Genomic DNA, 14,554 nt, shown 5'->3' on the forward strand with positions numbered 1-14,554 from the left:
TAAAAAAAGCCCTTTTCATGGTGGTTCGCTTCTTCTTCGGCTCTCAATTTCAAGCTCACCAGAACTGTGTCAATCTTATCCATTTCAATCCCCAATCTTTGAACGGTGGCTCGGGTTCGGAATCTTGCGTCCATTGATATTCTCGTCGTGGCCTAAGATTTCGCATTAAAATAAATCAACCATCCAAGACACACACACAGCCCCGAGTGCGAATGGTTAACCTCAAAAAAGCATATGTGAAGAGGGAGAGACGAAACGAAATGACTTGATCGAATAGTGTGTTAATCGTTCGGCAAATATGCATTTAACAAAAAACAGCAAGGCGCTCGTAAAGTCGGGAGGCAGAAAAGGAGCGATTTCAAGATTCCTTTCCATCGTGTTGAGTTTCGTTGAGTTGAGGGCTGCAACACGGCACCACCAAACATTCGACCAAAGTTGGGCTTGGCTTTAGGGCGCGTTCCGTGTATGCTTGTGTGTCTGTGTGTGTGTGCTAAATAATTAAAGCACCCACTTACATTCCATCGATGATCGCGCATATAAATATGTTACATGCACACTTTGCCCTCCGAAACACCCCTCAAAAGCGCTGAGAGAGCCTGTTCATATTCTTGATCTGCGTTCGGGTGTATGTTAAACACAAGAGAAATAAAATCCAAATTATCATACAAACCTCGCCCCTTTGCCGCACGGTGTACCATCGCCCCGTAAGCAGCCTGCTTGTGTCAATCCGCACGTCGCATTCGCCTGGCATTAACTGCATCCTTCCGCTGTTGCACCGCTTCTCTACTTCAACTCTTTGGTGCGAAAGTCTTCTTCGTCAGCTTCCATCCAAGTTTTTGCAATCGAACGGTATCAGCCAGGCATAATTGTTGGTGGCTCCCATTGAATGAAATGCAACAGCAAAATCCAAAAAATCCTCGCTCGTAAAATGACTTCAAAAAAGGGGATCCCGCAAATAAGAAGGCGATCCTCAAAGCCAGAATGAATTAAACAACAAAAAATAGCACTATTACTGCGAAAACCTCGGGCCGGATGGATGAGACAAAGCATTTATGTACGAAAACAGGACCGAAAAAAACAAAAGGAAACCGAAATCGCGTTAACCTGCCCATGGGTGTAGATCGCGAGGCGAACATATTAAATAATTAATTTTCTAGAGAGCAATAAATAATTTGAAAAATTCGCCTGTCAAACCGTGCGCTGGCCCTCGTTCGGCATTCCCGGGTGCTCCGCCTCGGCTGGGTGTCAGAATTCATTTCGTGGGGCCAGAGAATTCGTTCGTCTCGCGCGGTTTTTCGCGGTGGAAGAATAGAAGCACATCAATGCAAAATACACACGCACACAAATTGCGATTGCCGAGGCCAAATCCTTCGCGGATGACAGGTACGAGTGTGCGGGAAACGCAAAGAGCTGAAGCCAAAAACCTCAAGACAAAACATTAAATCATCAACGCAACGAAGGAAACGAACCTTGCATCAGTATGTGTGTGTGTGTGTGTGTGGGGGTCGGTGAAGCTTATTTAATTAATACTTATAAAAGTTCACCTATAATAATTACTAATTATATTAAGCAGCCTTCCCGGAATCCTGGAGCGTCGTAAGTTCGTACGGCAAGCGAAGAACGGCCGCAAGGAAATGCTGAAGAAACATAAATCGCAAGAATGGCCATGCATTTATAATTACATAGAGAGATACAGGAAGAGAGAAAGAAAGGGAGGGAGAGAGAGAGAGAGAGAGAGAGAGAAATAAAGATAGAGAGACACGCACACGCGGATCTTGCGTGTGTTGAAAATTGCATTCAAAAGGTTGCATTTGTTAACCCTTAAGACGATGCAAGCTAAAAACAATAATCGTTGCTAGTTTCATATAAAACAAATATGGGTTCTAATGAATTAAAATTTTTGTTTTTGAAAAAAACTGTGAAATGAGCTTGTTTGTTGCTTTGCTCTCAATTTTTGCACCAGATACATTGAAGCAGTCTGGACTCAACATGAAGACAATAAAAGTTTAAATCATGTCTAATTTTTGTAATCAAAAAATACTAATTCATTTAGACCTTCACTTACCTTCACATCGGTGCGTTTCAACACTGTTTGTTTCTATTGCAACAAACTACTATATACTGTTGCATTTCGAACAGAGAAATATGAAAACGCACCGAACAAATACCCATCCAGCCCATCATCAACAGCCAATCGATGGAACTCCCCGGTTACGACACAAAACAATACGCGAGATGCAGCAGTGCCAAGCACCATCAACGCCATCGTTCGCTCAATCATCACGGCAAACACAGCGCCATAAGCTAATAAAAGTCGTCTGCAGAAGCATTGCACGACCCTGCCGCACATGGCGCACACGAAATACACGCCAATAAAAGTAAAAGAAACCGCCGCTTTAATACATGCAACTCAAACAAAACTGACACACAAGAAGGAAGAAAAAAGGTGCAGATGCACAAGAAAATACTTCAATCTGTTCGAACACAAAACAACAGCACAGTTGACAAATAAAACACAAATCAAAGCATAAAAACAATGCACGCACCAAAAATAGAAAACAATCAGCCAGCACAAATAACAAACGCCTGCACATATGCAAACCGCGCGCGTTTCCTCCATTTACCGGGGAACTTTATGTTCGCCTAGGAGAAATACATTTATGGATATTATATTTCTACCAAGCGGAAGCTTTTTTGTTTTGGTTTTGGTGTTTTGGGTCCTATTTTCTTTCTGCTACGCTGGCAGCTCGAGGACATGCTATTGTAAAATGTATTTGAATTTCGGAGTAGTAACTCTCATGACGTTGATTTTGTTCTTATTGGAGTGTCTAGTCTTGTGCGGCTGCAATTTTTGGACGAGTTAATTTGAGGAGATGGTGCAAATTGATTGATTTTTACAGAAAAGATAGGATAAACATTCATTGGTAGCTAAACTCTCTCCCTTACTTTCGTGCCCTATCACCTGATAGTGCATTTCCATTGAATTAACATTTCGTTGCGATCGATGCAATCAGTTACTGTATGGGCGAATGACTAAAATGTAATGTACAGTTGTTTAAAAAAAAAGCTTCTATTTTGGCACCCAAAAATTATCGTAACGAAAAGCGATCATAATAAGAGATGGGCCGGACTCGATGGCACACGCTTTTTATTTTATACAGTCCAAAAAAAAAGGACCATTTCATTCGACACGGTAAAAACTTTCGCATCCATCTGTGCCTACGAGTGGAGGAGAAATATGCATTCCATGCACTTCCGGCCGAAACAAAAACAAAACGACGAGCCCTGACCGGTGAGTCAGAAAAACCGTGAGAGAAAAGGGAAGTAGAGCCGGTAGATGGGACGGTTTACAGTTGAACTACACTTGGTTGCTTCTCGACGGCATCAGCAGCAGCAGCATCAGCAGCGGAAACTGCATTCTTTCCATCGTGCCCAGACTTGGCGATTGGGAAATTGGTTTGTTTATAAAACGGAGTACACAGCAGCGACACAACACAGCCGCAAAACAGCATGGAAGTGGCTCGATTTTCCAACTTCAACGAGCGTATGTGGGAAACTATCTCCCGAAGTTGAGTGTTACGTTTGGTGTGTGATAATATTCATTTAAAAACAAATACACACACACACAAAAACGAAAGGACCAGAGGCACGTAAGTGTGTCCTCTAATGGGAGTTGTGACTCAAATAATAACCGAGTGTATATCACGTTTTCAGGATGTGTGTGTTCAGGAGGATCGCAAACGATTGTGAGATTATGAGTACGCGCGGAAAATTGCCAAGTTGAGGGTATATCCATTTGTTATCTGCCGCTTGTTGTCCCTTTTTTTGTTGAACGTACGAAACGCGGTTTCGAGATAAAAATTTACATTTTAATGTCCTTCGATTATGTATCGTGGAGAAGCATTGTAATTTCATTTCTTTTGCGCATATTGAAGTGCATTCTCCCGTAGAAGCGTTAGAAACGAGGATTCGAATATAGATTTGAAGTAAGAAACATGATTTCAAACATGCAGTTTTATGTGAGAAATGAACAAAAAAGTACCTTTTCCCAACAACAAAGCGTACCGTTTTGCTTTTATTTAAGTAAACATGAAACAAGGCCCAGAGGTAATTGACTGCTCGAATGGATAGAAATTATTCTATTTCCACTGATGAATGCCGTACAAGCTGTTTTGTTTATTTTCTCAATAAATTACCCTCTCCTTTTCTATATTCTACGCTCCCGGTATTGCATTGTCTGCATTGGTCAGTCATGTTTTTGGGCATCGTTTCATTTGCAAATTCCGCCATCAAACGTTGTGCCGTTCGAAATTTCCCCCAAAAAACACAAAAACCTTCCCAACAAAATAGTACAATCGATAAAAGACAAAGAACCCGAAATTGGAAACAAGTTATATACTAGCTGTGTGTGTGTGTTTATTCACGCACAACATACAAAAAGAAGCACAACCAATCTTCAAATAATTCCCAACGTTCAACAACAACAGCAGCGGTAGAAAACAAAAAATTCTCGACTCGAGTTAAAAAGACAAGAACGACAAAATAAATATCCAATTTCATCGGCGAGCGCGATTTGTCGCCTGGTCTCTAGGAACAGCCCGGACTCGACAGTACGAGGACACCAGAGGACCGGGAGCCTTGTGTGTGCACACACTTGTGTATGCGCTAACGAAACGCAAATTTTCCTCTCGAAGCTGGGCTCAGAGTCAATCAGTCGCTTCACCGAGACAACCAGGCAATCCTCATCCCTCCTTACACACACACACACACACACACACACACACACACACACACACACACTCATACACGTGCATCCAGTTGCGTAGTAAATCAAACGGACTACTGTCCAGCGAGATGTGCATATCCTGATGCAGAGCATGTCCGCCCAGCAGTGCTGGAGAAAAAACGACCAGCAAAAGACAAATGTCTGCCACGGGGTTGATAAAAAGGGGAGCATGTGCGGGAAGGCAAGGAAAGTGGGAAGGGGTGGAAAATAAAGAAAGAAAAGTCCCGAAAAAAATAAAGGCTCCAGTGTGCTGTATAATGAGAAGCAGTGCACTCAACACACACACAGCTACCGGGCCTGGGAGTAGCTTCGATCGGCCAATATCGACGATGAATTGATGAAGAAAATAAATGCGCCCTTTAAAAAAATGGTAAGGGGGGGAGGGGGTCGGGCGAGTGGTGGAGGGGAATGAGAGACCTCACACACTAGAACACATATGCGAAAAAACACACCAGAGGAAAAAAAAAATCGCACCGAAAAGAATAATGCCATTCGCGATTCTCAGTGCACATACACGCGCGCGCACGCGACTAGGGTTACTGGAAGGGACCGGTATGGAAGGAAGGACGTGCAAAACACATGAACAAAAAGAAGATCTACTCGAAAGTGGACACCATCGGTTGTGTTGGACTGTCTCTTGCGATTGTGTTGCTTCAGCAGGGAGGGTGCACAAAAAAATCCGAAAAAATGGAGCTCCGTGCTGAAACCCAAACCAACCCTATTAGACTTTTCCAACCTCTAGTTTTTATTCGCGCGGCAAATTTTAAGCCAAACCCCCAAGCCCCCGGTTCCCACTGTCCCAGGACAATTTCCCCCCCCACACACACACACACTGGCTCACAGGGGAGCTATTGTTAGCCTCCCGCACCCTGATCGGGACGTAGGACACTCGGGAGGGAAAATACATAAATTTCTAGTCCGTGGAAAACAAATGCAGTACCTAAACATACCCGCCCGGAGTAGCGCCTACCCGTCCCTGTCCCTGGTGAAAAAATTCCACAATTTTCACCCAACCAAATATGCGTGTTTGTGCTGCATCTCCTCCATCACTAGGTGCTTCCTTCTTCCTTTCGCTACCACCCTCGAGTGCTCGCACTTGAACTGCGGATGACTTTTTTGACCATTCGGCTCAAACCTTCCAAACTTGTGCAGAGCAACACCAACAGGACAGCAAACATGGATAGATCCCGAATGAAGAAACAAAAAATAGAAAAGCGTTAAACCTCGAATTCTGAACTCGAACGTCCCAATCGTCCCTCCTGCACCAAAACACACACACACAGATTCGCACACTCAATCCCCGAAAAAGAAAATAGAGCAAATTTTGGTAATCAGTCGATTTTCTTCTTTTCTTTTTACCTCCGTGCGTGTGTGTGTGTGTGTCTGTGTCGTCTCTTCATGAGCTTTATTTGCGACCGGTCATCAGGCATCTATCGGACCGATTTTTCCAACTCTTCACCACCCCTTTTCCACCTTCCGACACAAGGACATTTGGTGGCTGCAGTTGGTGTTGTCCATTCGGCCGATCGCTAGGGAAGTTTTTTTTTTTTTCGTTTCATTCCCTCTCTCGTGCTAGGTGAGTTAGTGTGCGTGCTTTGAGCCGATATAACACCCTCATCCCCTAGTCTCAAACCTCACCAAAGGGTCTCGGAAAAGTCAACTGTCGGTTCTCTATTTTCCACCATCCCTTTCGCCGTCCGTGCTGTGCTGTGCGCGCAGTCATATATAAATTGGAAAAGCACACACATCGAGGAAAAATCGCATTCATTCAGCGTGGAGGGTAAGGGGACGCTCCAACGGCGGAGGAGAGAGGGTGACGAGGTGAGTTAAAGTAAGGAAATTGAGTTACGTCAGGCCAACCGAGCCATCGGGTTGAGGTTGAGGGAGAACGGTTGAAACGAAATCGAAAAATTGTACATGAATTCGCGAAGAAAAGGAAACAAACAAAACATTGCAAAATCGCCGAACGCATTCCACCCACCCGTTTTTCTCCTTCCTCCTCCCTCGCCCCTTCTTTTTCACACACACACACATCGATGAAACATCATCCCTTCGTCGGTTGCGTGGTCCGCGATACACATTTGCCTACTTTACAGGGGTCCGGCTGGGCGGCTGTAACGTCACAGTCGCAGTCGTGGATTGTGCATTTCAAGAATGGGACGTACAGCGGAAAAACCTTTTTCGCGAAAATTTACCCACCGTCTCCCGCACCTTTTAACTGCCTGCATGTAATGGTGGTGGCAAAAAGGGTTGATTTTGTTTCGTTTCGCTTCATCCCTTAACCCAGAGCAGAGCGAATCGAGTTCCATTTTTTTTGCCACAACCATACTCTTAGGATGCCCTGAAGGGGGCTCTTTTTACTTCCGCCGGACGCTTTGTGCTTCGGTTCATCCTAGCCCCGCTCTCAACGATCAGTGTGAGCGTTTGACCGTACGGAGACACCCGCGAGTGTGTGGTCATTCGTGGTGATTTTAATGCTAGATAAACATTTACTACGGGAACGCGAGAAATTTCGTATTTTTTTCGACCATTTTATCAAGTTGATTTCCATTTTTTTCCTGGAGTGCTGTATTTTTGTTAGCATCCTCTCCAAGGGGACGTTTTTTGCATTAAGGAAAAAAAAGGAACTGGCTGGCTGGAGCAGTTATTATCCCTGGTGCTGGATGCAATTAAATCTATCATTATAAATAATGTTTAGACGACGCCGGGGTCGTGGCCACGGTAAAGGATCGGTCCGCTTTTTGCTCTACCGGCTGGTGGCGACAGTTCCACACCAATGGACCGTATGTTGCCGTGGCATTGTTATTTATAATTTTTATTTTATTTCACGCTGTTTCAACGTGGTTTATCTTTGGGGCGGTTGATTTCAGCACGTTTCCTTGGAGTTTATGCGTTTTAAAAATGGGTAATTGATGATGGAAGATAGCCGTGGTTGTTGATATTTTATAGGTGAAAAGGGTGAAAATTATTTCACAAATTACAAATAAAAAATTTACATTTACAAGCGTTGACTTGAACGCTTTCCTCACGATCGCGATCGGTGCGTCTAGGTACTTGAAAATCTCAGTATAAGTCTCACTCTCGTTCCATGCAGTATTTATTTCAAAAATGTACGTCATTTTCCCAATCGAATTTTGTTTCGCATCATGAATGTCCAGAATGTCCAGAAAGTCCAGAAACCAGGTCCTTGCACCACACCTTAGAACGTCCAAGTTATGTATGTCCGAAAGTGTCCGGAGTGTCGATCAAGAAAGCAAGACACAGAGACGGAGACAGATGCATGCAAAATGAGCGAGATGCAACGCATGTGGGTGAGTGAGCTTAATTATGAGTAAATTAGAAGAACAGTATACGCCACAGTAATGCTCTGCCTCTGTGTACAGTGAATTGTGCGCACACGTACAAAACTGCCACCCTCTTTTGAAACCCCGCCGTCGTACACACCACCCTACAAAATGGCCTAGGTTCGAAAGGGGGCCAACGACGACGAGATGGCCGAAAGACATAAGATAGATAATATGCAGATAACTCGACTCTCTCGGCCATATTTCTTCTAGCCCGCATACACACACACACACACACATGCTTGGCCCCATCGATCCACATTGCACAGGCGAGCGGATAAAATGATATGATTCGAAAGATTGTTCGGTTTTTCGGACCTGTGTATGTGTGTGTGTGTATGTGTGATTGTAATGTTGTTAAGCTTATTTAAATTTTAAATTAAACCCAACGTCGTCGTCACCATCATCGTCTTCGTCCGTCTTGCCCTGGACGTCCACCACCGGGCCTTGGCCGACAAAATGCACTCCACCAGCTCTTGCCCGGTGACTCTAATGCAATGCCGATGCAGCTCCGGCTGACGTAGCCTGGCCCGTCCGGATATGGCTAGATATTGTCGTTTAGAGCAAGTTTGTGATCTTATTATCATGTACCGAAATTTGCTAGATATTGTTGGCAGCAGCTTTCTGCTAGCGTAACTAGGATAGGACGATGTTTAATGTTTAATTTGCTGTTGGGCAGGCTATAAAAGGCTCGCCGTCATTTTCATTCTTTTGCACGCAAATTAGAGAGTAAAATAATATTTTTTAACATACATAAATAATAGCAGTGGAATTATTTAAAGGTTTTTCCAGCTTCATATATATTTGCGAAATTTCCCATACCTCCAAATCCAAGGAATGTAAAGTAAAACAGATTTGATTATTGAATATTTCTTAGTACGTGCCAAATTGTCTGCTTCTCTCACGAATTGGGTGATTGGCAAAAATAAAACGTCATCGAGACATGTTCAGAATGAACAATCGACATCCCTAACCTCTGTCCACGTCCATGTCTTCAACTCCCGAACATATCAACCTAGTTCTTTGGACAACGGCTGGGTGTGGCGACAAGCGTAACAGAATTCCATGACACACGGCGGTCCAGAAGGCCCAGCAATGGGGCCATCAACACCAATCGACTCGCAGCAGTGGCAATTTGGGACTCGGAATGGTTATTTGCCATTCCGTTCGGCTACTTGTTACGAGGTGGCGATTGGCTATTTATTTTATGCTGCGCGCACTTCCAAATTGCAATTCTCTTTTGTATTTTCCACCTTCTTCCCCGATCCTGCCAGCAAGGTAAGACATTGAAAGAAGAGTAAAAAAGCAAGTAGCAAAGCATACCAGGAAAGCGACAATGTATAATTCTAAAATAATTTAACGTGCCATTTAATTCATTACTCATTTTCTCTTTTTCCATTATTTATTATTTATTATCGTGTGTATAATTTTCTTACCGATGAATTGCATCTCTCTCTCTCTCTCTTTCCATCGCGGTTTTTGTTTTGTCTCAAGCGAGTGAGATTTTACGCGATCTCGCGCGATCGCGATCGCGAGGGGTGGTTATTAACTGTACCGGGCGCGTTTCATTACATTTCTGTCGTTGAATGTAATATGGCAACATATAAATTAGCAATCGCACCGGACCGGCGGTGGGTCGAGGAAAGGGCGACCTCTACGCATGCACTGCCAATGTCGGACCCGGTCCGGCAGGCTTCGCATACTTTGCAAAACCACAACAGCCCAGCCCAACCCAGACAGACCGAAACACTCGAGACGGATGGACGGGATCGTGTGTGTGTGTGTGCGTCCCTTTTCGAGCTTTTCTTCGAAATCAACCCGCCCAAATGGTAATGAAAGGGGGCGAGGAAACGGTACAAGAAGCAATGAAAACAAAACACGGCCCAAGAAATGACAGAAAACATAGGCAATGCGCGAAACGGCGAGGCTGGCGGAAAGCATAAAAATTATTTAGTGGATGAATTAAAATTATATACATACACACTCACTTCTGTTCGCGAAGCGAAGGCCCAGCCCGGCCTGCCTGCCACCCCAAACCGACACAACCCCACTCCCTCCTCTCTCCACCCCCTGGTCATGGTGCGAAACGAGGCAATGAAGGAGTAGCCGCATGTTGCAGTTATAAAAATTTATTGAAGAAACGTAGGCGTGTGTAATTTGTAATTAATTATTAATGAGATGCATATGACGTTTGAAGACAGCGAACGAGTGAACGCCATCCGAGGTCCAACCAATTCAGAGTCTCTCGCGCGTGCGAGAAAGGGATGGAATGGATCATGTTGAATAAAAAAAGTCTCAACAACATCGACTAAATGAAAATAACATTTCCAGGGGCTAGTGCAATTCACTAATACACGCCGTGATACCGAGACCACTCCGAAACCAATACCAACCATCCTGGTCCACGCCAGAGATCCGAATACAAACTTGCGTATTAAATTATATCTTTCGACGCACTCGCAACGACCCTCTCTCGCTCTCGCCCAAAACCCAGGTCCTCCCCTGCCCCCGCATCCCACATAACCTTTCTTTAATTGTTCCGCCAGCATCGACAGCCCTACCTTTGCCCCTTCCAACCCATGTCACACCAGCATACATGGAGCATGAATCAGAGACAGCTTGCTCCGCGAGCTTGCTGTATGTTTGGCTGTGTTAGATATTCATTATGCGACTTCAGTTCTGCTTCGTGGGCCGCATTCAAGTGGCTTCCAAACAACCTTTTTGTCCTTTCTTTTACGCGCGCAGGGATGGAGGGTAAGAACAGAACGATCAAGGGGGCGGCTCGAGGAAATAAAAGTAATTTGTCATTTGACACGATTATCGATTATCGCACACTGCCACATGATGGTAGTTGCTGTGTCGTTGACGACACCGATCGCCGATCGAGAGCGGGGTTCGATTAATTGATCGATCGTTTTGTTCGGTGTCTTTGCGAGGGATGTTTCGATGGTTGCACTGTTGTTTGAGCGTTGAATCAGCGACAGTAGATTACATTACTCGTTATGTCCGAAACTAGCCACTTAATGTCAGTGTGACCGTGTGTGACAGTCGTTAGCGTGATATTAGTCGATGCAAATGCTTGGAATTAGAATGAGTATTCATTGAGGCAGAAATTATGACTCGCTGACAAGGACGTCGTGGAAAGAAAGCGAAAAAACATCGTCCCTGAAGAAGACTTTTTCATTGAGGGTTAGTGAAGGATCGCTAACTCAACTCACCGAATGGATCCAGGCATACAAAGCTAGAATAAACAAGCTCTTTAGCCTTTAGAGAGTTGACTTTATGGTTGAGTCAACAGAGTCGCAGAGAGAAAAATTCAAATTTAATTAAATGCTCCAGAGGTCCCAAAAAGAACATCGATCGCGTTTATAATCTGAGCTGTTAAAAGAAAAGAAACACTAGAAATACCATTCCTTTTACAATTTTAGCGAGGTCGTCTTAGAACGTACTGAAGTTTAATGAAGATTCTTGGTCTTTTTTAAAGCAAGCTAAAAATAACTAAACCTCAAAAGTGTCCAAAGAATTTGTCTATAGTGTGTGTTCACTTAATCAGTGTTGTTTTATACAACAAGGAGGATGTCATCTTCTTTCTCCTTAGTAGCATACCTATTAAAACTTCTTCCCTTCACCGCTCGATAGACAAATCCATACAACTATAAGCAGGAAGAAACACATATGTATAGCTGAACACAAGAAATGCACTAGATTATATAAATTCTTCACAAAACTCCACTCTTGGGAGAACCCCCCCCCCTCCCCAATACCCTTTCTCTACGCTGCACTTACTACCACGCACCCCCATCATATGCCTGCATATTATCTATTATCTATGACCATCCCTTTCTCCTTGTTTCGCTACCCTCGCTGCTTGACAAACCCTAGCACAAGCTTTTCTCCAAGTGCTAAATAATGTTTCTTCTTATTGATTTGCAAAACTTTTGCGATACAGACACAATGCAGCACACACACACACACACATGGACGCACACACAGACGAGCGCTTGCGGGAAGATAGTTTATCTTTCAAAATTGCAAAGTATAGTATAACATTTGCTGTTTTAATTATAAATCAATTGCATTTTGCTCTTTCACTTTACATGCACAACATACCGATCCGCCTCGGGAAAACCGAGGCTCCAACCAAACCGAACCCGACGTCGCCGATCGGACCGATGGGGAGGCGCCAGGAGAGCATATTTTAGTTGCAAAGTTGCCACACCGACTTGATGTGTTGGATGCATGCATACACACCCGCCACTGATACAAATTTGGTTCCTCTTCCGGCCGGGAGGGCCCAGCCCCATATACATGTACATGTGTGTACTCATTTCGGTCTTAGTGAGTGTGTATGGGTGCATTGGGGCACAATAGGTGGGTTTTCCGGTTTGCTGTTTCCAGTGTTTTACTGTGTTTTTCTTCACCCGTTTTGTCGCTCACACACGGCCCACACACCACGCTGGCCCGAGTGCATTTAAAGAACGAAATGGAAATTATTTACTTTTCCCAGCGCTCGGCATCGGTCTGCACAAAAAGCAAGGACCCCTCTTCTTCGGTGAGGTGGTCGCCCATCGTTGCCTTTGCTGTATGTTCTAATTTTGTGGTAATTTAATTTTTAATGAAGACGTGCTTGTCTGAACCTGCAAAAGGGATAGCAGCACTCGGCGGGCGCTCGTGTGCAGGTAATTGAAACCTATTGCATCGTTATCAACGAAACGACATTAATGAACCGACTTTTTCGATCAATACGGCCAAGCGTCCGAACGGCTAGCTCGCTTGCTTGCTTGCTTTGCAGTTTTTTGTAGCAGCCCCTGCTGCATACATTTAACAAGGCAGACAAATTAAACTGGACAATTGTCGACTTACCTCTATTTTATAGCTAATGATTCGATCGCCCTTTTCCGTGGCGCCGTAGTGTGCGGCGATCGCGTTCGCGTACTCCAGTTCCTTCCGGACGGTGCTAAAGTCATGACCGGCTCCTTCGCATGGCATGCTGATTCCTAACATTCCACAGTGGCTACTATTGTTGTTCTCGGGGTCCGCTCCACCGTCCTCCATATTCCATCGTTTCGTCTCAGCAAAGCATCGCCGAAAGTGGGTACATCATCGCCAACGAAGAAGTGCTGCGAATGGGAGGGAAATTGTGGTGTTAAATTTGGTAAAGGATCGTCCGGCTAGGGTCTTCAATAAATCAATCAATTCCAGCAGCTCATCTGATACAAATTTTGCTTACGATCCAGTACAAGTACATGCTTCATTCGCGAAATGAGGTAAGGCTGAGCATAGTCGGCGACATAACTCAAGCGCGACATACACACATACGCACACCTCACAGAATGCGGTCACCGCAACACCGGGACTGGATTTGGCCACGACGCGGCCGTCGGCAATCAGAGCCCTCGGTAGGCAACAACAAAAAAAGCAGAGCACTAGAACGAAAATAAAATGCAAAAACCGACACAAGCCGTACCCAGGCGCAGCGTGTGCAACAAATAAAACTAATAAAACAACAACAAACACACTGAAGCATGCGAGGAGACTCCAGTTTTAAAATTAAATCACATTAACGGTTGGACATGCGAACACACAGCCACGGACACAAATGCACATACGCCGGGTAAGCCTATGCACACGCGGTCAGTTGGTGTTTTGCGCGTGGGCAGTCCGGGTTGGAATGAATTAAGAATATGTGATTTTGCTTCACCGTCGCTTCAACCCTTGCCTGGGGCCTTGCCCAACCCGCCCTCGCCAAAGTAGCCGTCCCCTCTCTTTCGCTCATGCGTCCTGACCAGGTTGGGCCAGGGTAGCTAGACCAGGCAACGCTGCTGCTGCACTTCTGAGAATCGACAGTGGCCGAGCACGGGAGCGAGAATATCGATGCAGTTGTACGTAAAATGGCAAATTAAATTAAGACAACTTTTGCTTCCTTGTCGATGCATGTCGGCTGATAGAAAGTAAGAAACTACTCAATGAAGTTTGCAACGACATGCTGAAATGCATAATGAAAGAAAATGAGCTCTATATAACTCAACTACCCAAAAGGAGTCTATTTCCGAGGACTGTGAATGGCACTGTGAAAAAACATTTTTTGATAAGCATAGCAAGGCAAGATATGCCCAAACATTGAGCAGAAAGTTGCACGCCATAAATCAACACAGCGTGTAATGTGTTTGTGCGTCCTGTAGGACGCGAGAAGTTAGCTCTAGGCGCCCCGGGCAGCATTAGCTAACGCCCGCCTTAGCCAAAGAAATAATGTCCGGGCGGTTTCGAGGACACCGGGACCGAAGTAGGGTCTCCCTCCGAGATTACTGATCAATAAATCAGCGGCTAATCACATGGAAACAATGTGCTAAAACCGGCATTCCGAAACCGGTAAAGATAGCGCACTTTGACGCACACGGCGAACCGTCGCTGGCCGTCTACGAGC

At 44.7% G+C, this 14,554-nt stretch overlaps 1 protein-coding gene across 1 annotated transcript in view; it reads right to left on the reverse strand.

The window, feature by feature from the left end:
* Positions 1–13,247, reverse strand: part of LOC126567893 (POU domain, class 6, transcription factor 2-like) — a 43,112-nt gene extending 29,865 nt beyond the window's left edge. The window contains exon 1 of the mRNA XM_050224238.1: positions 12,994–13,247. Within this exon, the coding sequence (XP_050080195.1) occupies positions 12,994–13,185 (192 nt within the window). The 5' untranslated portion in view covers positions 13,186–13,247. The remainder of the gene's footprint in view (positions 1–12,993) is intronic.
* Positions 13,248–14,554: the final 1,307 nt, after the last annotated feature.

Source organism: Anopheles maculipalpis, chromosome 2RL, assembly GCF_943734695.1.
Source record: "Anopheles maculipalpis chromosome 2RL, idAnoMacuDA_375_x, whole genome shotgun sequence".
Lineage (NCBI taxonomy): Eukaryota > Metazoa > Arthropoda > Insecta > Diptera > Culicidae > Anopheles > Anopheles maculipalpis.